The sequence below is a fragment of the Pomacea canaliculata genome, linkage group LG10 (genome assembly GCF_003073045.1).
Source record: "Pomacea canaliculata isolate SZHN2017 linkage group LG10, ASM307304v1, whole genome shotgun sequence".
NCBI lineage: Eukaryota > Metazoa > Mollusca > Gastropoda > Architaenioglossa > Ampullariidae > Pomacea > Pomacea canaliculata.
In genome coordinates this window covers 4,903,896-4,925,113 of record NC_037599.1, presented here as the reverse complement: position 1 = coordinate 4,925,113, position 21,218 = coordinate 4,903,896, and the positions used below count along the sequence as shown (strand labels likewise).

The following is a 21,218-nucleotide window of genomic DNA, read 5'->3' as shown; positions in this document are numbered from 1 at the left end:
GCCCGACTGTATGCTCACACAAATGGCGCTTATAGATCCATGCAACTGATATCAGTGTGGGGTAAGCAAAATCAATAAAGCTAGTGTAGAGTTAGCAAAATCAATAAAGCTTGAGTTTTATAAGTTCCTACAGCTGTGACACCTATGGCAGACAGTCTGCTTGGAATGTTTGCTGTAATATATTGAGTTGTTAGTCACCGCATCGCAAGAATATTATTCTACAACCAGCAGATCTCTTAGTTGTTATAACTTAAACTTGTATCGCTATAGTACTCACTGATCAAACACACAGTCTGTTCACTGTTATCTATCTACCTTGGCGAGTGGATCGAGCTGATGGGTGTCCAGTTGAAGGAAACTGGGGCCTTGTGTTGTATGTCATTGTTGGTGCCACGATAACTACGCAGTCATGCTGTTTTACCCAGCAAAACAAACATGGAAACTGGTCGTTTTTGTGTTTGTTAATCTCCAGTTCACACCAGGTCTTCAACAATCACTGAACATCACCAGCACAGCACCCTCAGGCAAGATAAAAAGTATTGCTGATACATTAAGTTATGCACCATTCTAAACTGCTTATTGTTGTAACATAGTTTTAGAGAAGTAAATATAAGATTTGTGAATCTCTTAATTCATGTGTATCTTACCAAATCATACTGTTTTGTTTGTGTGTACCATGGGAACTTCACCTTGCATTATTTTTTTTAATTGACGATTCACTTAAAGTGGAATACAAGTGAAAACTCAATCAGTATTGCGTTTGAAGTTTTATAATAATGTATGCCATTGTGCCATGTTGAACAATTCCAAGAGACTTGGAATATCCTTTCTTGCATGTGTGTGCACACACACAAAGTCTCATAATATGTACACATACATATTATGTAAACATTATAATTTTTACCACAGCTTATGCAGAGGACTGTCCTGACTTTGAATTGCTAGTTCAGATTCACTGTGGAGTTCCAGCGGAACGCGACTGCATACTGAAGCGCTGGGTATGTGATGGCTATCCAGATTGTCCTCAGGAAAATGATGAAAGTCCTGCCACGTGTCAGAACAGTGAGTTTCTTTTAGGACTCTAAAGGCATACATGAAGTTTTGTTGTATGGTAAGGTGAACCTAAAATAATGTTTTAAAAAGTAATTTAAAACAGCATCAATAGACTTGAGGTAGAAATGGCCAAAAAGTGTTAAGATTACTTGATAAGATTTTTTTCATCATAGGGTCCAAATTCAAGATTCTTGATCAGGATCACTTCAAAAATGTAGTCTCTGTCTCACATCTTAATAAAGAACACACTGTTCTTGCTTATTTCTTTGTTCAGTGGTTTGCAGACAACATGATAAACTATGATGCCCTTTACACAGAAAACCATAGTTCATAACATTTTGTGATTCGAGCACTCATATTTGCCATCTTTTGTTTCATTTGCTGGCTTTCTTTTGTTTAAAGCTGACCCTTGTGTGCCACAACCATGTCAGAATGGAGGTGTTTGCTATGGATTTCCAGCAATGGAGAATATTTCGGTTGCTTACTTCATCTGCAAGTGCCCTGAGCATTTAACAGGCATCACTTGCAGTGTTTTTATTCCCACCACCACTGTTGCTTACTCCCCAGTGACGTCTGCTACCCCAAGTCCTAATACCACCCTGTCAGGATCTGCGCAGACAACAACTACATTAATAGTAAATACAACGGCCAACAGCTCAACCACAGGTACTGTAGCAGATGTGACATATTGGTAATTATTGTTATTAACTTGTTATTAACTGCACCATTCCTTGTTCTTTGCTGTGTTTAATGGTGTCTAAACTCCAAGAGGCACACTAGTCATGGGATGTATATACTTGCCCCGGTTGACCTAGATGAGGAGTGGGTACCTGATTTTGTAAACGGGGAGGTAAGGCAGTGAGGGAGAGAAAATGGGCAGCACTATCACAAAAGCTGACCCTGAGGTGAGTGAGGGGTCTAATTTTCACTCCCATTAGATCTCAAGGTCATGAGACCACCTCTTCCTTTTGTTTAAATGGTGTATAGAGAACCGATATAGGTTTTCCACTCTGGCAAGTGTTTTTGTGGTATGTTTTATGTAAAGGCTGGTTTGAGGCCATCAGAGGCCTTTCCCTCTTACTGGAGGACTAATAGCGAGGTTATACTGTTATACCTTTTGACCTGTTTGGCTTTGGTGACTACCATACCAAAAGTGCAAAGCTTTCAGTTCTGAACATGCAAACCTTTGCACATAATCAGTGGTGATTTGCACTAGGACTTAGTTAAAGGTGGACAAACATACATGCATATATTCATGCATAAACCTGTGCATGCTTTGCATGTATATAAATAGAAAAATACTTCTGTAATATACATATTATATCCTACATAATCCACCACAATTCCTGAGCCCACACATGTGTGTATATAAATTTATTCACAGCCCTTTATGTATGTTTATTTTTTACATTTGCAGATGACTTGACTGGATGTGACTCAAAGCCATGCATGCAGGGTGCCTGTTCAGCACTGCGAGGAGGGGCCTATTACTGCAGTTGCATTCCAGGTATGCTGTCAGCTCAATACAATACATGACCAGCTGACTGAGAAAGCATATAGTGGAATATAACAGTGACTTCTATGCTGAGTATGCTTAGCTTTTAAAGATAGGTCCAAGTAAATATAACAAGCAAAAGTATTAAAAAGAAGTGGCATATATTAGTAACTTGTGTATGAAAATTGTGCTGCATACTATGAAGGGTAGATATATGTGTGTTGGTTACATGTATGTATGCATCATTTCATTTTTTTATTTTGTCTGATGTCATGCAAATATGTTTAAGTGCTTTCTATCTACTATATATATATGTGTGTGTGTTTGTGATATACATTTGTTTGTGATCTGCCTTCAGGGTATGGTGGTGTAAACTGTGAGATAGTGACTCAGCCATGTCTTTCCCAACCCTGTTTGAATGGGGGTTTGTGCCAGGCAAGTGTATAAATACAATATGGTACTTGTGGTACTTTTGGATGATATTAGATTGAAGAATTTTTAGCAACAATTCCCATAAATTTTACTATTCAAACCTAGGATAAAACGAATGAACAAACATATCTGTTCTAGAACAAAAGACAAAACTAACATTTAAAAAAAAATCATGTTATGGTAGTCTGCACAAACACGACGACAAAAACGGCAAAACAGACGTAAAACTAGCAAATTCTTGTACACAGAAGAGCAGAATAAGCTTGAAGCTAATGTCTGATACACCATGTATGTTATCCATGTGTGTGACAGGAAAACAGTACTACCTACGGATGTGTGTGCCCTGCAGGTTTTACTGGTTTGCACTGTGAAAACAAGATCCTGGCCTGCGATAGTTCTCCATGTCTTAATGGTGCTACCTGTCAAAATACACCAGTGGGTTTTTTGTGCACCTGTCAGAAAGGCTATGAAGGTAAAGGAAAACCAAAGAATGCATTTGGTTATTTATTAAAATGTACTTGAAAAATAATTAAGTCTGAACTGTAGAGGAATATCAGCATCAAATGTAGGTCTTAGGCTAATCCAGGGAATTTAGAACCAGATCCTGTGTTGTGATTAGTTAGCTAGTGTAAGTGGTTAAGATCCCTGAAAACTCTCGTCTGTATGCTTGATGTTACTGTGTGTTACAGGTACTCTAGTCACAAGCATTATTTATAAGCATGTTAATTGTGCATCTGGTCCCTTTGGATATATCAAGCTTTGGATAAAATCAGCTATTACCACATTCAGTTTTTATCCAGAGGGTATTGATGTGAATTGGAGTCACTGCACTAAACTGTTGTTCAGCAGTATTAATGCTCATTCTGTGGACTTCGGCTACATTTTTCATTTTGGCATACACATGCTTTTCATTTTCTCTCTTGCAGGGCTACGCTGTGAGAGTCAGACAAATCTGTGCACTTCAATGCCGTGTTTGTTTAACAGCACTTGCATCCCAGGGCTGAACTCTTTTAAGTGTTTGTGCCAGCCAGGTTATGCAGGAGAGTTTTGTGAACGTTTGCAAATGTGTCATGATGGTGGTAAGAATTGTGTATGGCGTACACTAACAGATTTTTTCCCAACTTAGATGATTGAAAGTCAAAAAAAGGCATCCATGTCAGAAAATTATAATTTACATATTTTGAAGATGTACTTAAGTATTTTGGTGAGTTTCCACATTTGATTGATTGCTTGAAATGGGGAAGTCCTATCAACTGATGGCACTGCTCATGTGAGTTGGAGTTGGAGCAGAAAGTTTCTGGACTGAGCCCTGCTCTGGCCTATGATGGATTACTTCCCCTGCTTACCCAGCTGAAATGCTTACTGCTTTATCAGGGGAGATAAAAATTGGAGAAAGAGAAGGTTTGGCTGTGCATTCACATGCCATGCCTTCATGGCTAAATATAACTAACCACGCATGCTCACGACCCAAAATAGTTATTAGGTTATGGAATGTTTTACAATTTATATACTGAATGCTGTTAAGATTGAATATATTTTGTGCATTTAATTTGTTACGTTTCTTTTAGTTTAGTTTTAATGCTGTTATGCTAATATTTAGCTGTACGTGACAACGTAACTGTTATCTAAATGCTGTGTTTTCTAGGAATATTTTTTTCATCATTAAAGACAAATCTTGAGTCTTTAATTTTCTTGTTTCTTCTTTTTCATATTGTCAGACCCTTGCCAAAACTTTGGGATTTGCATACCAGCTTTCCTATCATTGCTACAGCCAAGCTGTGCCTGTCTCGATGGATTTACTGGCAGCTGGTGTCAAATCAATGTGGATGAATGTGCCAATAACCCATGTGGCACTCATGGTTTGTGCACACTTGTTGGAAGATTTTATGGTGTAATGAGGCTTATTAATTCTCTGACCTGATGATTTTCTCTCTGCTGTGGGTTTAGCAAATTTGGGAATTTCAAATTTTGTTGCAAGTTGCTTAGAATTTTTACTGTTGACAGTGTATATAGTAATTTTTTATATTATCAGTGATGTCATTTCATAAGATTTTTTGTCTAGCATGTTCATTTTAGTTGCAAATATATTTTACAAGCTACTAAATGAAACCATTTTATATATTTTGATATTTTTTAGGCACATGCATAGACAGCATCAACAGCTACACATGTAACTGCAACCCTGGTTATGTTGGAACCAACTGTGACAGATCTATGGATCAAGATCCTTGTGTACCCCAGCCATGTCAAAATGGTGGCTATTGCTGTTCACGTGGAAAGCAAGGCTGTCCTGTCAATATGGTTGAAGGACAGTACCAGTGCTTCTGCTATAATGGATATACAGGTCTATATTCATTTCCTTCAATCTGTAATAAGCAGGAAGTATATTACATCTAAAAATCTTGCTTAGTTTTTAAACTTAAGCTGCAGAAATGAACATTCTTACTACAGCTCATGAGGTTGTATGATTGGTAAGGCAGAAAGTCTTTTTATAGTATAGTTTGTCCTGCTGACTATTCCAGGCTGGTGGGTAGAGCCTTTTCTCCTTAACAGTTAATTTCTATTCCCTATGCTTCTGAAATATTTTGTTAACCTCCATGTCATTTAAAATCTTTCACTTTTAGATTTTCACACTCATCTACCAAAAAAATTTATTTTACTTTAGGCCTGAAAATCAGGTAAAAAGAAGTTTTGTATCAGTTCTCATACTGTTTACTATATGTATAATGTCATACCCCAATATCATTATACCTTCCATATTAGCTATTATTTCCATAATGCTGTAGACACTTTGTACTCCATTTGTGTCTTTTCAGGTAGTCACTGTGAACAGTCAGTTGGAGCATGCATGACCAGACCTTGTCAAAATGGAGGAGTGTGCACATTATCTGACTCTTCTTACCACTGCACATGTCCACTGACCTTTACTGGGGTCAACTGCACACTGCCTATACCCTGCGCTAGTGGGCCATGTTTCAATGGTGCAACATGCAAGGAGGTTAACGAAAGTTACATCTGTGAATGTGGAGCTACAGCTTATGGAGTTAACTGCCAGTTTTCACAGAGATGTTCAAGTGATTTTTGTTCCAATGGAGGCATCTGCAGGGAGACAGAAAAAGGAACAGTTTGTGAGTGTCCCCCACAGTTTACCGGCTCTCATTGCGAAAATCTTTGGCCTTGCATCTCCACTCCTTGCCAGAATGGGGGATCTTGTAAAAACATCTCTGTGACAGAATTCCAGTGTCAGTGTAGGGATGGTTTCACAGGACGTGTCTGTGAGACTGAGCTCCCTTGTCAGAGTGGACCCTGTTTGAATGGTGGTGCATGTGAAAATACTGCCAGTGGCTTTGTGTGTCACTGCTTAAACAACTTTACTGGCCCCACCTGTGCCTTGCCTCCACTGTGCGCCAGTGAGCCCTGCTTGAATGGAGGTTCATGTGCAGAAGCTACAGGTATTTTCCACTGCACTTGCCAGCTAGGATTTCAGGGTGTACAATGTGAGACCTTTCTTCCGTGCATTAGCAGCCCTTGTGAGTTCAACTCGTCATGCGTCAATATAGATAATACCACCTTTCACTGTCAGTGTCCCAACGGGATCACTGGGAGCAGATGTGAGACAATTTTGCCATGCAGAAGTAATCCATGTCTTAATGGGGGACAGTGTACAAACCTTGACTCGAGCTACAACTGCAACTGTACCAGTGAATTTATAGGTGACAACTGTGAGCAAGTATCACCTTGCCATAATTCCTCTTGCCTTAATGGAGGGACATGTGTTGTGAATGGCAGTTCTTACACCTGTCTCTGTCCCAGATTCTACTCTGGAGACCTCTGTGCTGAATACAATCCCTGCAATATTCTTCCTTGTCAGAATGGAGGTATATGTCACATCAATGGAAGTCAGTTTTACTGCACGTGTCCTCAAGGTTACACAGGTGAGGTGATCTGTACACCATCACCCTAACAAACAGGATTTCATTTTTCAAGAATGATGAAAAAATTATTATAATAATATCATTTCAAGCATTTCACATTCCAAACTACATTAAAAATGCGGTTTTAGGTGTTGGATGTGTATAGCTATTTGTTCTTATGTGCATCACTTTTACATTCCAGGTACACTGTGTGAAACCTTCTCTCCGGTTTGCCAGAATCAGCCATGTCTTAACAATGGCACTTGTCAGCCAAGCGGTGATTCCTTTATGTGCCTTTGCCCGCTGACAAGTGTTGGTGATCGCTGCCAAATCAGCTTCCCGTGTGGTAATTCTCCATGTCAAAATAATGGCGTGTGCAGAAACACTAATGAAACATACACCTGCCAGTGCCCTTCCCATTACACTGGCAGAAACTGTGAAATACCTTTGCCATGCACATCTGGACCATGCGTGAATGGTACCTGCATAGATGGTGCAGATGGAGACTATAGCTGTGAATGTGTGCCCAATTACTCAGGGAAGAATTGTGATGTGCAGGTACTTACCTGCAGTAAAGCTTTATGTATCAATGGTGATTGCATCATGCAAGATGGAATTATGCAGTGTGTCTGTGATAGTGGATTCACAGGTGAGGCTGTTTTTTTAACTTTTTCTTCGTACCATAAAAAAGACCGGTTCAAGGTGCATGATCTGCATACAAATTTTACAGTTCATGCTTTATCTGACAGATCTACTGGAAACTATTTCACAATGTTTTTGGTTGTGTTAAACATGCACTGAACTATGAGATACTGCTTCTCTTTAATGCTTGTAAGTCCTTGGTCTTGTTCAAATTCCATAAGAAACTGGCAATTATGACTTCAAAGATTTGTTTTTCACTCTTTATATAACTGTAAATATTTTCTAGGATGTTTGCACACATCTATTAGCTTTAAAAAAAATTACTGTCTGCAGGCACCAACTGTGGAATACAGTCAACAGCATGCCTGTCTCATCCTTGCCTTAATGGAGGAACCTGTCATAATGTGGGCTCTACCTTCGTCTGTGCCTGCCCTGCCAATTACACAGGTGTACAGTGTGAGTCTGGTCTTCCACCATGCTATTTTGAACCTTGCCAGAATGGCGCTCGCTGCATAGATCAGAGTGACACACATTACATCTGTTTTTGTCCTCCGGGCTTTAAGAGTGCCACATGTGACACTGAAACAACAGCCTGTGACAGTTCTCCTTGTCTCAATGGTGGGACATGCCAGTTATCTGGAAATGGGTTTATCTGTACCTGCCCTTCAGAATATGGAGGTAAGTGTGATTACAGTGATGTTTCAGTTTTTGGTGTGCTAATATTAATAATACCAAAATTCTGTGATGATGTGTCAGAACAGATGCCCAACAGCTATGAAACTGGAAGTAGTAACGTGATCACAAACTGCAAACTACAACTCTAATAAGGTTACTGTTAGCCTCCTTTGTAACTGCTATTACTTTTTTGTGAAACACATTTAATATTGATACATTCATATTTCTCAAATACCACTAAGCAGGTGAAGTGTCCATGTCATCAAGTTTGATGATTTCAGTTGATGTGCCTCATTATCTCACAGACTGATCTAGCCTTGATTGAAAATTTGCACTTGAATAAAAAAATCTAATTGGCCTCAACTATACTTATTCTTGTAATTTCTTAGGGGAGATGTGTGAATACAACCGTGGGTCATGCTCTTCTGAGCCATGTCAAAACCATGGTACCTGTCTTATGGCTGGCAGTGGTTACATTTGTGTCTGTCAACCACCCTATACAGGTAGTTTGTTTCACATTAAAGACGATACATACAAGCACAGGTATATGTAAATGCAATAATATGTTCTGTTTATGTATATGTACTCATCCTCAACCCAAGCTGTATTTGCTGTGAAAAGATGATGCATCAAACAGCTTTACCAGGGGAGATAATATCAAATCTTTGGTCCTGGGGTTGAATCATTTGGTTCATCCTCATTGTCCTTTTCCTGCTTTCTGTATTCACTTTTTGAATCTTTCTATTTTAAATTTTTAATAATTTTAATTAAATTATATAATTTTATATATTATAATAATTATATGTAGTATGGCAACATGTTTTCTGTAAGGAGCCTGAAAAGTCAAAGTGCTTCAAAAAAACAATCTTATATGAAAATTGATCATTTCGGTTTATAGAATTTGATAGTTTTATAGATGATGTAAGCACTATTGGCTTTGAAAACTAAGTGTAGAGTAAACATTAGGTAACCAGACATGTGCAATGGTGGTGTAATGGTTAGTGGCTGTGTCACTAATACAGTGAGAATTAGCTGTCCTGGATTCAGATCTTGTTCCAGGCAAGCTGTTCTTTCTTTGCTTTCTTAACATCTGTATACAGGGCTGGCTACATTATCGCGATAAAGGCTTAGCTGATGGCTCAGCATCCCTCGTGCATCATTTCTAAATCTAATGATCCGTCTTTTAGGACATGTATGTGAGGCCAGTGTGGTCAGCTGCGGGAATGGTTTTAACAGCCCATGTGTTGGTCCTGGTGAATGTTACACGGATGAAGCTGGTGCTTACTGTGAGTGTGCTACTGGTTACAGTGGAATCTTCTGCCAGATTAAAGATGGTTAGTGTTTATTATTTCCTCAAATTATTTTTGAAAGAATTTTGAGAAACATTATTTGCTTTTACTGTCTACAACATTTTTTTTTGGGGTGGGGGGAAGTTTTATGTGTTTCACCCTGGGCTTCCATAGTTTAACTTAACAGATGATAAAGTTTTCACATTGTAGAGTTTTTCACACTTTTGAAATATTCAGTTTTGTAGTATCTTGCTGACCAATATTTCCTGGAGATGCAGATTTACAGACCCAATAAAATTATATCTTGGTCGTGGTGCTGTGCATTACAAATGCCCATTATTATTATAAAGTTATGAGCAAAATTGTGTTTTTGATATGACAAGGAAGAAATTGTGAACCAAACCCTTGCAATAATGGTGGTTCCTGCCGTTCACAAAGTGGACTGATAGTGTGTGAGTGCCCAGAGGGTTTCACTGTGAGTAAACAAGCAAATAGAGAGTAATCAATATGAGAACAACCTCTTTTGCAATAAAGAGAGCAAACAAATCATTTCAGAACTATTTTCCTGCCTTTTCTTTTCATACTCATTGCTGCTTTGCAAGAAATATGAATGCAAAATGAACTGAAGCTTTTACTCAGGAAGCTATGTCATCCCCTTCTTGCCTGCCTGTGCCAACTGCTTCAATGTAGAGGCGATTGCATGCATTCTCAACAACTTGATCTCAGGACAGATTTAACGAGCAGCAGCAGCATTCACTGAAACATCAGGCTGTATAAATGTGCTTTATGAGAACATGCAATTTTTAAAGCTTTTCTTTGGAAAAAGATCCACAGGCCCTGTTACATCTGTTGAATGTAAGACAGTTCATAAAAGTTAATACCTGAAAACAGTGCTTAAAGAAATGTTAACTCTTCCAGTCTATAATTATTTACCCTTTCAGGAAATGCAGTCTTACTCAAACATTTGACTGTAATTCTCACAGGGCGAATACTGCAGTGATGCTGCACAGAGCTGTGAAGGTAATTACTGTAATGGAGGTTTCTGTCGTGAGAATTTCGACAACACTTTTTCATGTCTCTGTCCACCTGGCACAAGTGGTCCACACTGCAACATCACCTTTGGATCTGGGGTGAGTGTCACACACTGCATCCTAAAGGTGTATATTCCTTTGTGTTAAAGTGTAAAAGGTAGAATATCTTTTCTGATGTGACACTAGAAGAACACACTTTTTAAGAATAGCTGTTAAGGTGAAGCAACTCTTGCCAGTCATACATGACAGTACGACATAAATCTCAATAAGAATATTTAAGAATTTAAATTAATGAAGAATTTTTGTTTTCTTTTACAGTCATGTTGCTGTTTTTAATTACAATTTTCAGAATTACCTGCAGTTAGCCTCTGTCACTTGTCAAACTAGCAACACATACCTCATTGTGTGTGCATGTGTGTACAGATTTGAAGACAATGTGGAAACCAGTCATCCCATTACAGACTTTGGCTGTAAAGAACTTCTCCTAGGCCGTTATGCAAAGACATCAAAAACCAAAATGTAACGTCAGATGTTCTAGGATTTTCTAAGATGTGTTTTGTAAGAATGACATATCTGTCTTGTGACCTGTTGGGAAGCTCAATGTTGTTGATTTATCTGTTAAATTTTAAATCTTGTCAACTTGTCATATGGGAGGATCACGTGTTTCTGAATGCTCTGGTATGATTTCATAATAGTTGTACTTTATGTTGTACTGTTCCCCTCTCCACTTATGACCTCTACCCTTTTTCTGTGAGTGTGTGTGTTTTAAACAGAGCCTTAAATCTTTAGCAGATAATTTTTTCATTGTTAATACAGAATCTAGAATAAAATAGTTTTTATAAAGTACCTTTTAACTTATTTAAAATTTTATTGTAGCATCACTCAGAGAGAGAGAGAGAGAAAAAGAGAAGTTAGTTTCTAATTTTCGCTGTACTCTTATAATCTACAAATAGGCAATAAATGGTTTCTAAATAGTTTAAGCAATAAAATTTGGCACAGGCAGTGTGCATTAGATTAAAATGAAACACCAAAGAAAGGCTAAAGACATTTTCTAAGTTTATTTTTCAATGGATCACCAACGCAACTTTCCACAACCAGGAACACAGAATCCACACAATTTAAGGTTTGAAGTTGGTGTCTCCATACCTTAACAGTAACCAAACATAATCTATCAAAACAAACCAAAAACAATAAAACCAGACCCCCAGAAAGAAACTTGCTTCATAGGTTGTGATTAACTTTTGAAAGTTTACAAAAGAGGGAAAGGGAAACTACACATAATCTTTAACCAGTCTAAAATTAACATGCCTGCTTGGGTCAAACAAACAAAAACTGATTTAAAAAGATTCAAATCATCATAATTTATAGGAATCACACAGATAAAGTACACAAAATGAAACTAACATGATTTTGAAGGTGATGGAGTTGAGGACCAAAAGAATAAGAAGACATACAGATATGTGAAAAATTCTCCTGCCAGCTGACTGTTGGCAGACATTATGAGACAGAAAATGAGAGCCAGCTTGGCTGTTTTATCTGTCCTGATGTATAAAATGACAAACCACTCAATGGTTTGAAAAGATCATCCATTTTTGATAAGAAAAGGGATTAATGTTATGTAAAAAAATCATTACCCAAAATACCATTTGGCTATAAATGCAAATATCAAAAGTTTCCAAATTCAGAGGTGTAAAATAATGAACAGTTCCTGAATAATCTAATGATTCTGATTATGAGGAAAGTATGAGAGTCGCTATTCTGAGACCATAAACATGTGAAAAAAGTAGCTAAAATTATCAAAATATAAATACCTGGCATACCAAAAAATGCCTTAGTCACCATTAATATGTGCATGTAATTTAGGGATTCATGATGCTCTTTACTCTGAGGATATCTATGAAAAAGGCTTGGTTTCTGTTAGTACAATGAGTATTCTGCTTGATATTTGAGCTTCCTGATGGTCATATTCTGAGCTCCTGTCATCCCTGATGTAATTTGTTTTTTAAAGTAATTATGAACTTTGATATCCATAGTTTCACTCTACTTTTACGTGCATTATAACATCTACATGCTTCTTAAAAACTGAATTTGCATAGATTTATGTCTTCTAAAACATTCTTATTATTTACTTTGGGTGGATGGCTGGTTGAAGGGGTTTTAAAGTGAAATGTAAGAATATTTCAAATCCCTATTTTAGGTTCGCCTAAAGAAGGGAAAAAAATGTGAGAGATGAAACAAGAAACGACTCGATTATCCACAAGAAATACTGGAAGGGGAGAGAAATTGGTGTTTTACACCAAGCCAGCTGGCCTTGTAACCAGGTACAACATGTAGAGAAAAAAAGAGCATGCCCGAGATCTGAACCCAGGACAGACTATCCTAACCGTTCTGGTGACAGGCGCTAACAATCACGCCATCAGTCCATCCCCAACGAAATCCTAGAATAAAAGTTGTATGATGTAAAAAAAGTTTAAAGAGTCTATTCTGGCAATCTGTCCAAATGAACATCATCGGTATATTTATTTGGAAGACTAGAAAATGTTATCATCTATTCTAGTGTAGAATATGACACACAGCATCAACGTGCACACTTTATATAATATATATAAAAAAGTAACAAATTAGGAGTGCTGCTTAAAATAATTCTTCAGTATACGCAAAAATGTACGCGTAAAATAACTTTTCAGTGACTATAGAAAGCATTGGTTTTTCTATGGTCAGATGTTTCTCTTTGTCCATGACTGTGTGCAGGCATGACTAGGGATAAACTCAAAGAAAAAACAATCAGAACAAGTACCATAGCTGTTGGTTATGTAAAGCATCAATTATTACCAAATAAAATCTGTTTTTAACATCTGTTCATGTTGCGAAACCATCACCAGACAGATGGCCTGAGATCAAGACCTCAGTCACCCAAAATCATGAATATCAAAATTTTTAACGTCTGGCATCTATGCCATTCCCACAAAATGTTCTGAGGGATATTCATGAATAAAATTGTACACTATTAAGAAACAATCCTTCATACTGAAGATGTCTTTGTTCAAACATTTGGACAAGCTGGGAAAATCTGCAGAAGTGACATTTTTAATCATAATTTTGATTAAGCAGGCAGGAAAATTCAGAGAACACCAGTAAGTTCTTTTACAAGGCAAATGAGATAACATTTTAATTTGTAGGGCACATCACAATGTTATCTAAAAATCATTATAGTTCTTTGATTCAGGGAATAGCTACCATGCTGCAGGAAGATGGTACAGGTACAATCTGAGGAACAGGAATGAGTGAAACATGAAGCAAAGCTTTTCAGGTGGAAAAATCCTTTTTTTTTAATCACAAATTATCTGATGTCATAAATACATACTACAACATGCAGAGTGACAGTCTAATTGTTAAATAAATATGTTTTATAGCTTTGCACATTCCAAAAGTTGTTAAGGTTACCTTCCTAGGTGAGGTGGGGGAGGGGTGGACAGGGTAATGGGAGATAAAGTGTGTGAGCCGAGGAGGGAAGGTGGACTAAAAAATAGGGTACCAATGAAACCTTCCAGACTCCCTCCAATGAAACTTCTGTCTGTCTGTACCCATGCTGACACATAAAATGTACCTTTAGACTTAAACACACCTAGGTGGACCCCTTTCCTGTTGTCTGCTTTCAATTTTTAAATGAATGAACTATCTAGATTATAATCTAGCTTCAAAAGTTCTTTCACTCAGGTCTTAGGAGCATCTTTCAGCTGTACAACATCAATGGAATGTGGAGTTCCCAGACTATATCCTCTGCTGATATAAGTCACTTTGTCGAACTTAAGCTTCATTTGCTGCAGCTGCAATGGCTTAATCACAGACACATTTATTAGAAGGCCATGTTTCTTACTAGTTTTCATGCCACTCAAGTTACAAGGAAAATCTATGGATATGCCATCTGAATACAATGTTACATGTGGTGTTAAAAACACACTCTGGAAAACACATGTATAAAGGAAAATATCATCACACAAAACAAAAACATTAGAACTGAGAGTGACTGAAACTTCATAACTACCAAAGAGCACACTATTGGACCAGACAATGAGACACTGTTAAACAGGTAAGACATGGAGGCAGAGTTGTCAATGACAAAAATTCTTGGCCAGCCATGTTGCACATCAACAGGAAAATCATTTCTTTGCCCCACAGTGTAAATCACAAATTTCAAATCTTTCGTAACATCCCTGCCGAAAAGTAATTTTTATGCTCTTTAACTGTCAAGTATTCACAGCCAAAAAAATTCTTCCAATCAAAATATTTTAATTGCACCAACATGCCAGATAAATACACCATCACACCTTTATCTCGTCTTGCACCAGAAACAAATTGTAATCTGCCAAAGAGCTGAAAATTTCAAAAATGAAACATACACTAAATCTACTTTCTGATCTAGAATAACAGACAAGCTGCTACTTTAAACCAGCAGTATTCATAATCATGTCCTTCAAATGTAGAGAAACTAAATTATGCAGCGACCTGACAGACTGGTTATTTTGATTAGAAATAATTTCAGTCTCTAGGATCATAATTCTGCAAACCAGGCAGTTTGTAGATATACAGAGTCTGCAGGGCAACGTTGCAGTGCTTGAGCATTTTGGGAGCAATATGATAGCTCTGGAAATATGTACTGCCACACTATGCTGCTTGGAGTATTGTTATCGCACAATGTGCTAAGAAGGGTATTTGGAGCAAGATTATTTGTTTTTTAATGGCAGTTTCCCATGATTACCATGTTTCAGTCCTTTAAAGGTCTGTGAAACACTGCACCACTTGAAGATTAACTTTCATTGCATTTTTGAACAGGCACCCACACACACTACTAATATAAGAACTCACACTTATCCTCTAAAACCATAAACAATACCAACTGACATTTAAGTAGTCACACAAGAGAATGTTTACTAGTGAGCACTGATGTAAAATCTAGTTATGATGTGCATTTAAGTAATTACATCTGTGAGTGTTTAGTACTGAGCCTTGATATGAATTTAAAGTTCTGATGTGAAAACGAAAGCAATGATTTAACAGGCAAGGCAAACATAATGAAAATAGCCTTAAGCCACAGTTTTACATACTACCTATAAAAACAATATCAAATACAATTTCGATAATTGATAGTTGTCATCTCGGCTCTTACAAATATGCAAACACCATCACCAATGGTTGATTTGTCATCTTAACTTGATTGAAAATCTGCAGACCATTTATGGATAGCATATAAAAAATTAAAAAAATAAATACCACCTCTGCAACCATTCCTTACATATCACTGTTTAACTTTGGCCAAAGGACATTATTCCCCCTAGATCATCTTTATACTTTACCATTTTCCTTGATAAGTACAATGGCTAAGGTCAGGTTTGCTGAGAAAATCACAGCTGGTTTGATCAAGTTTGTTGTAATGAAAAATTACTTCTGGGAATATATGGCACTGTACAGGCATTTCTGAGACCAGCTAACTTATCCAAACCAACAGTCCTTGATATGGCAAATTTTCAAAAACTGCTTAATTTAAAAGTGCCTGAAAGATGAGGATTCAAATAATTTCACTTTAAATATGAAAAGTGTTATATAAATTTAAGCATAAAAAAACCATTTTTGAAAAAAAACCTTTTAAACTGACATTTATTGCAAAGATTATTGAGAAAAAGATGAAAATAATTCGTTGAGAATCAACAATATAGCTAAATTAATTTCTTTGATACAGGACAGCAAGGAAAAACATATTACCAATCCAGCCATAATCATAAGCTCCTATAAATCATAACATTATGATCATATTGACACCAATCAAGTGAAAAAAATGAATATGATCATGAGCTATCTAAGAGAAAAAGGGAAAAATAAAATCAGATTCCACTAGCTGATGCGTAACAAAATTTCATTTTTACATTCACAACAATCAAAGGCCTAAAGGGTAAAAGGAAAACCTTTGGTGTTGTACTGGAACGTCAAAATACTTTATGGAATTAAGAAATGTATACTATCACCTAAGCACAAATCGCAACAGTCATTCCTCAACAAAGGAAAAATTGTGTTTGGCAAAGTAGGAAAGGCAAAAGAATTAGGACACAGTTTCTCTTACACACCAACAGACCTTTCGACTGTGATCTTGCTCTTTCATTCTCGGTCTTTATTCCTTCTTCTTTTCCTCTTTTGACTTGATAACATCATTGCGAAGGAGACCATCTTTGTCCTCCTCCTTTACAGGCTCTGTCTTGACAGCACGCCTCATGGCATCCCACATACCACCCATGAAGATAGCACAGAAGAGATTTTCTAGTGGCACAAATGGGTCAACGATCCCAAGAAGGAGGGATGAAATCTTGAAGTAGACGAAGAAGATGACCACACCAAAGTAAATGAGGGGATGAGGAACAGCAATGTAGCCAAGACGCTCCAGCAAAAAGATAATGGAAGCTACAAGGCACTCCTTTGTCACACTGTCAACAGAAGATGAAACAGTAAAAAGACACCAAAAGCTAAAAAAGATTCCTCGGAGAAATAAATTTAACTAAAATGCATCCTACACTAATTTCATGTAGCACTCCACCCCTTACCCTTCGGCAATGATGATAATTCTCTAATTTTTTTTTTATGGAAAAATATGAAATTACCATATTGTTAGAAACACCTATATCTTTTAAACTACAACAACAAACTACAACAGATACAGCTATAGAAGGATTGTTCAGGGATATATAAACTATTTGTAGGTTGATCATCTGTAGAGATCATCTGTATATACAGATCTATGTCTCAAGCCAGCATCATCAGCTATGTCGAACTTTCGGCTGTGCACAACTTCAATGGTACTCAACTTTAAATGGATGGCGAGAGGTGTCATCATAATTGCAAAGTTCTAGCCAATGATTTGTTCAACAAAAAATGAACATTCTGACAGGTGAACGTTTCTTGCAACAGACTTTTCATATTAAAGTTTACTATATTTTTCAAATGTAAATTTTTCTCCTAACCCTCAGTGGAAAGTCCAATCCTTCATTTTGTGTATTTTCTCACAACAAAACAAGTATAATGTACCAAAAATCAGTTTAAAAACACTATATTTTGGGGTTTTTTGGTGCATTTCCGTGGCTACCACTAGGCAACTGGTGCTACCTACTTTAAGTCAGTGAATTTATGTTTCTATTCTGATACAGGAACATGTTAAAGACAAGATTGATCTGAAGAAGATTTCTACTTACAAAGTGGGTTGCAGAAGTTCATTGCTTCCTGGGATCCAAATACCCCGCACAAGTCGTTCAAAATTCTTGATTAAGCCACTTCCATTACCTGACAAACATGAAAGGCCAGAGTTATCAAAACATCATCTTTAAAAACATATCTCCTCTGTGAAGTCACAGCCATGCTCTCACCTGCACTATTGAACATCTGCATTTCAGTGAAAACAAACTATTAGGGTCTGCTTTATCATTACAAATGAATTGTCAATCATGCCACCTTCCCTAATCACCCATCTCCACCCCTTCAGATCTTTAAATATCTTTAGCAAGTGAGGTAAAATATTAATTCATTCATAATCTGAGATCTCTTCTTTACCCACTGGATTACTTCCTAATTTGAAACCCATACAAACCTTTAACTATCCCGATGACAACAATAACCACGTAGGCACTGGGATACAACTTTGCAGTGTGTACAACACCGTGGTACACTTTGTGGGCGCGCTGCACTTCTTTTAGCATGCATATCAGAAGCTTAAAAGGTAATAGCTTTGCAAGCTTGTAGACCAGGTCGAAAGGACAATAGTTGATCATATACCTACACACACAACCAGGATTATCAGCCAGTTCATAAAATATGATTGGGCAATGTCCACAATGCTCTCAAAACTACACTCATACCAAATGTTGATTTTAATATAATTATGCATTTTCTCTGATATACATTAGCATAAAAATAGTTTTTGCTTTCAGAAGCATGCTAGTTGGTACAAACAGCATGAATACAGTACAATATTTGCGCTATGAGGTTCCTTTATCATTTTCCAAATAAATTATTTATTTGGTTTTTTAAAGTAATTGTGGATTTAAAAGTATTTTCCAAAGTTAAGTCAATTTTAAAGTTTTCTAAATAATCACACAAAACAATGTTATGCATTATAACACACAGCTACACAGATTTACACCCACCAGATTATAGAAGCTGTGGCAAGATCACGCTGGTCTTTGAATGGTGTAAGAATTGGTTCTCCCAATAGAAAATTAGCCACAATGCTTCCTGCAAAGCACACCAGCATAGATGACAGCCAGCTGGACAGCGGGTGCTTTCTCTGAAATGTTAGGGCCTGGCCAGCAGCGGTTTGAGCTAGTGAAAGAATAAAACAACTTTTATGAGTGACTGATAATGACATTGTACTCTAACAGTCCAACTCAGTATATATTTCAATTGTTTCAGTTTTGGATCATTCCACTAGTAAGTTTTAAGAAAAAGGAAAATGGAAACACTAGATACATGATTCTGAAGAACACATTCTCTAACATCTCTGACCTAAATAAAAGGTCTGCTGTTAAATGGCAAAACTCTGCACCAAAAGTACACTAACATCAATAGATAATGACTTGTGAAAAGGGATCCTAAATAAGAGCGCATAAGGACTCTTACGGCTGCCATACTACCAAGCATCCTCCTTAGGAGGTTTCACATGTGAGAGAAGGTGTAGATATGCGTGTGTTGAATGTATTGTATGGGTATATCTGGCAATTATGTTTTTTCATGCTTATAATGTTTGTTATGCTCATATTATGTTTGCTATGCTTACATTATGTTTGTTATGCTCATATTATGTTTGTATATATGGTTGGGCTTGTGAGCACAAGAAAACTGTTTTGGACTTCCTTGGAAAGACAATAAAGTTTGATTTGATTTAATTTGATAAGGCATGTAATTCTTAGCTGTAAACACAGCAGACCAATATTTTCAATGGCAGATAAGAAAACAATAGGGCTATAGAATGTTAAAATATCTTAAAGTGTGACAATATTAGCAATGTCTCCATAATCCCCAGAGCTCTTTAGACTTTTAGAGGAAAGAGTGCCAAATCTAGCAAATAAAGAACAGCTGTATTTCACAAACAATATCATGAAAGATGTATCTGAAGTAAATATACCAGACAAGGATGTTTATCTGATGACCTTTTGCTAACATTTAGTTTTGCAGATGCCTGCATGTCACAGTCTACAGATGTTTCCTTCCTTGCATTCTACTCAGAAAAGAACTGTGCAATATCTCGCTATAAATAAAGCTGTAAACAGGATGTTTTTGCAACTGGTCTCAAGTGAAATGAAAGGAAAATAGAGAGAAATTCTACTGAAAACAAATAACCAGCTTGTCTCACTAAAGTAATAAAACTTCTCAGTTGATAATGTACTTTGAAGCTGGTTCTTTCTCATCTAGCACTTATACTTATATAGCATTCTGTTAGTTGCCTATGAGTATATTGAATAAAAATAATTAGTGGTGTGTAAGAGATCTCTAACATACACAGCACTAATTAGTTTTAGTCATTTAAGTAACCAACTTCTCTGACTACACTAATAAACACTTCTTAGCAGATAATGTATTAATGAAGCTGGTTTATTTTTACATTACACACTGTATATAGTTTTATCATGTTCTTTTTCAGAATATTGTTTGCTTAAATGTATAATTAGCATAACGTTTGTGAAAAAGAGAGTGAGAAAGGGAGTGTTTCTGTGTGTGGATGTCAGTGAAATGGAGGATAATGTGTGCATCTATAATATTGGATGAACTTTTTTCTTGTAACTTTAATGTAAACAATACTGTCATTTAATGATCTGTTTTGGTTTTAATGCAAATTTCTAAAGCTGAGGTCTGACTCATGTTTACAAATTAATGTAGCAGAGATCCAAGAACCAATAACATTATCAACATCATCAGCGACTTCAATAATTTAAGTAAACATTCTCATAACTGTTGTGAATTGCCACTGACATAATTTTGAATCATGCTACAGATACATTACTCAGGCACAAGAACAACATTCTTTGTGCCGAAAGAGCTGCGCAGCCAACACTGAAGAAGATTACTGACATTGCTTCTACCGTGCTACTGAATCACTTATCAGTATAATATCCTTAATGTCTATTTTAGGTCTTCCTAGTTTACTTGCGTCAAGCTATAGTTCCAAGTCCACATTTCGAGAGCAGTTCTTAACATCCTTTTGTCAAGATTTCTTTTTCTACCGACTTTTTTCGATTTAATGTCTACTGCGTCTGGAAGCACTTCTGCAGCAGGCAACTCACCTTGTGAAACGATGTCATCGCGCACTGCCAAGCAGCACAAAACATAATGCGCAACATCGAAATATGGGTACATTTTAAGTTTAGTCACAACTGTGGCTACATCTAAAAACGTCTGTGGATCCATTTTGCGCTTTAAAACAGTGCTCGAGCCTGTGTGAGCTCCCCGGGTCGAAAATACAAGCTCCTAGCCTCTGGTTCCAGCCGCCGGCTGCTGTAAATGGGCAAATGTCGATGCGCCCTCTTTTAGTCACGGGGAGACTACTCGCTTAGCTTTTCCAAGTTCGTCTGCTATGTTTGTCCAGAGTGATCTTTCTTACTCCTACAGTCCAAGGTGAGATGCTCAGTGATGCTTACTGCGATTTTTGTTTATA

The 21,218-nt window shown here is 37.0% G+C and overlaps 2 protein-coding genes across 4 annotated transcripts; one reads left to right on the top strand and one right to left on the bottom strand.

Annotated features, from left to right (window-relative positions):
* The first annotated feature begins 1 nt into the window (after position 1).
* Positions 2 to 12,150, top strand: LOC112574590 (neurogenic locus notch homolog protein 1-like). 3 transcript variants are annotated; one of them, XM_025255771.1, is made up of 17 exons: positions 2 to 524; positions 910 to 1,062; positions 1,456 to 1,719; positions 2,471 to 2,560; positions 2,907 to 2,983; positions 3,293 to 3,452; positions 3,907 to 4,059; positions 4,699 to 4,839; positions 5,118 to 5,324; positions 5,797 to 6,915; positions 7,097 to 7,543; positions 7,870 to 8,214; positions 8,601 to 8,714; positions 9,399 to 9,545; positions 9,884 to 9,975; positions 10,484 to 10,630; positions 10,955 to 12,150. In XM_025255771.1, the coding sequence occupies exons 1-17, from the start codon at positions 410 to 412 to the stop codon at positions 10,958 to 10,960; spliced, it is 3,777 nt and encodes a 1,258-aa protein (XP_025111556.1). In that variant the 5' UTR covers positions 2 to 409; the 3' UTR covers positions 10,961 to 12,150. The 3 variants fall into 3 exon arrangements, 2 of the variants coding, with proteins under 2 accessions (XP_025111556.1, XP_025111557.1); XR_003101461.1 differs by lacking the exon at positions 9,884 to 9,975; XM_025255772.1 differs by lacking the exon at positions 10,955 to 12,150 and having other exon boundaries at positions 9,888 to 9,975; positions 10,484 to 10,619.
* LOC112574594 (trimeric intracellular cation channel type 1B.1-like) lies at positions 11,575 to 21,107 on the bottom strand. The gene is made up of 5 exons (XM_025255779.1): positions 20,848 to 21,107; positions 18,715 to 18,889; positions 18,159 to 18,343; positions 17,767 to 17,854; positions 11,575 to 17,004 (listed from the first exon to the last, which is right to left on the bottom strand). Exons 1-5 carry the CDS (start codon positions 20,969 to 20,971, stop codon positions 16,695 to 16,697), a joined length of 882 nt encoding a protein of 293 aa, XP_025111564.1. The 5' UTR covers positions 20,972 to 21,107; the 3' UTR covers positions 11,575 to 16,694.
* Positions 21,108 to 21,218: the final 111 nt, after the last annotated feature.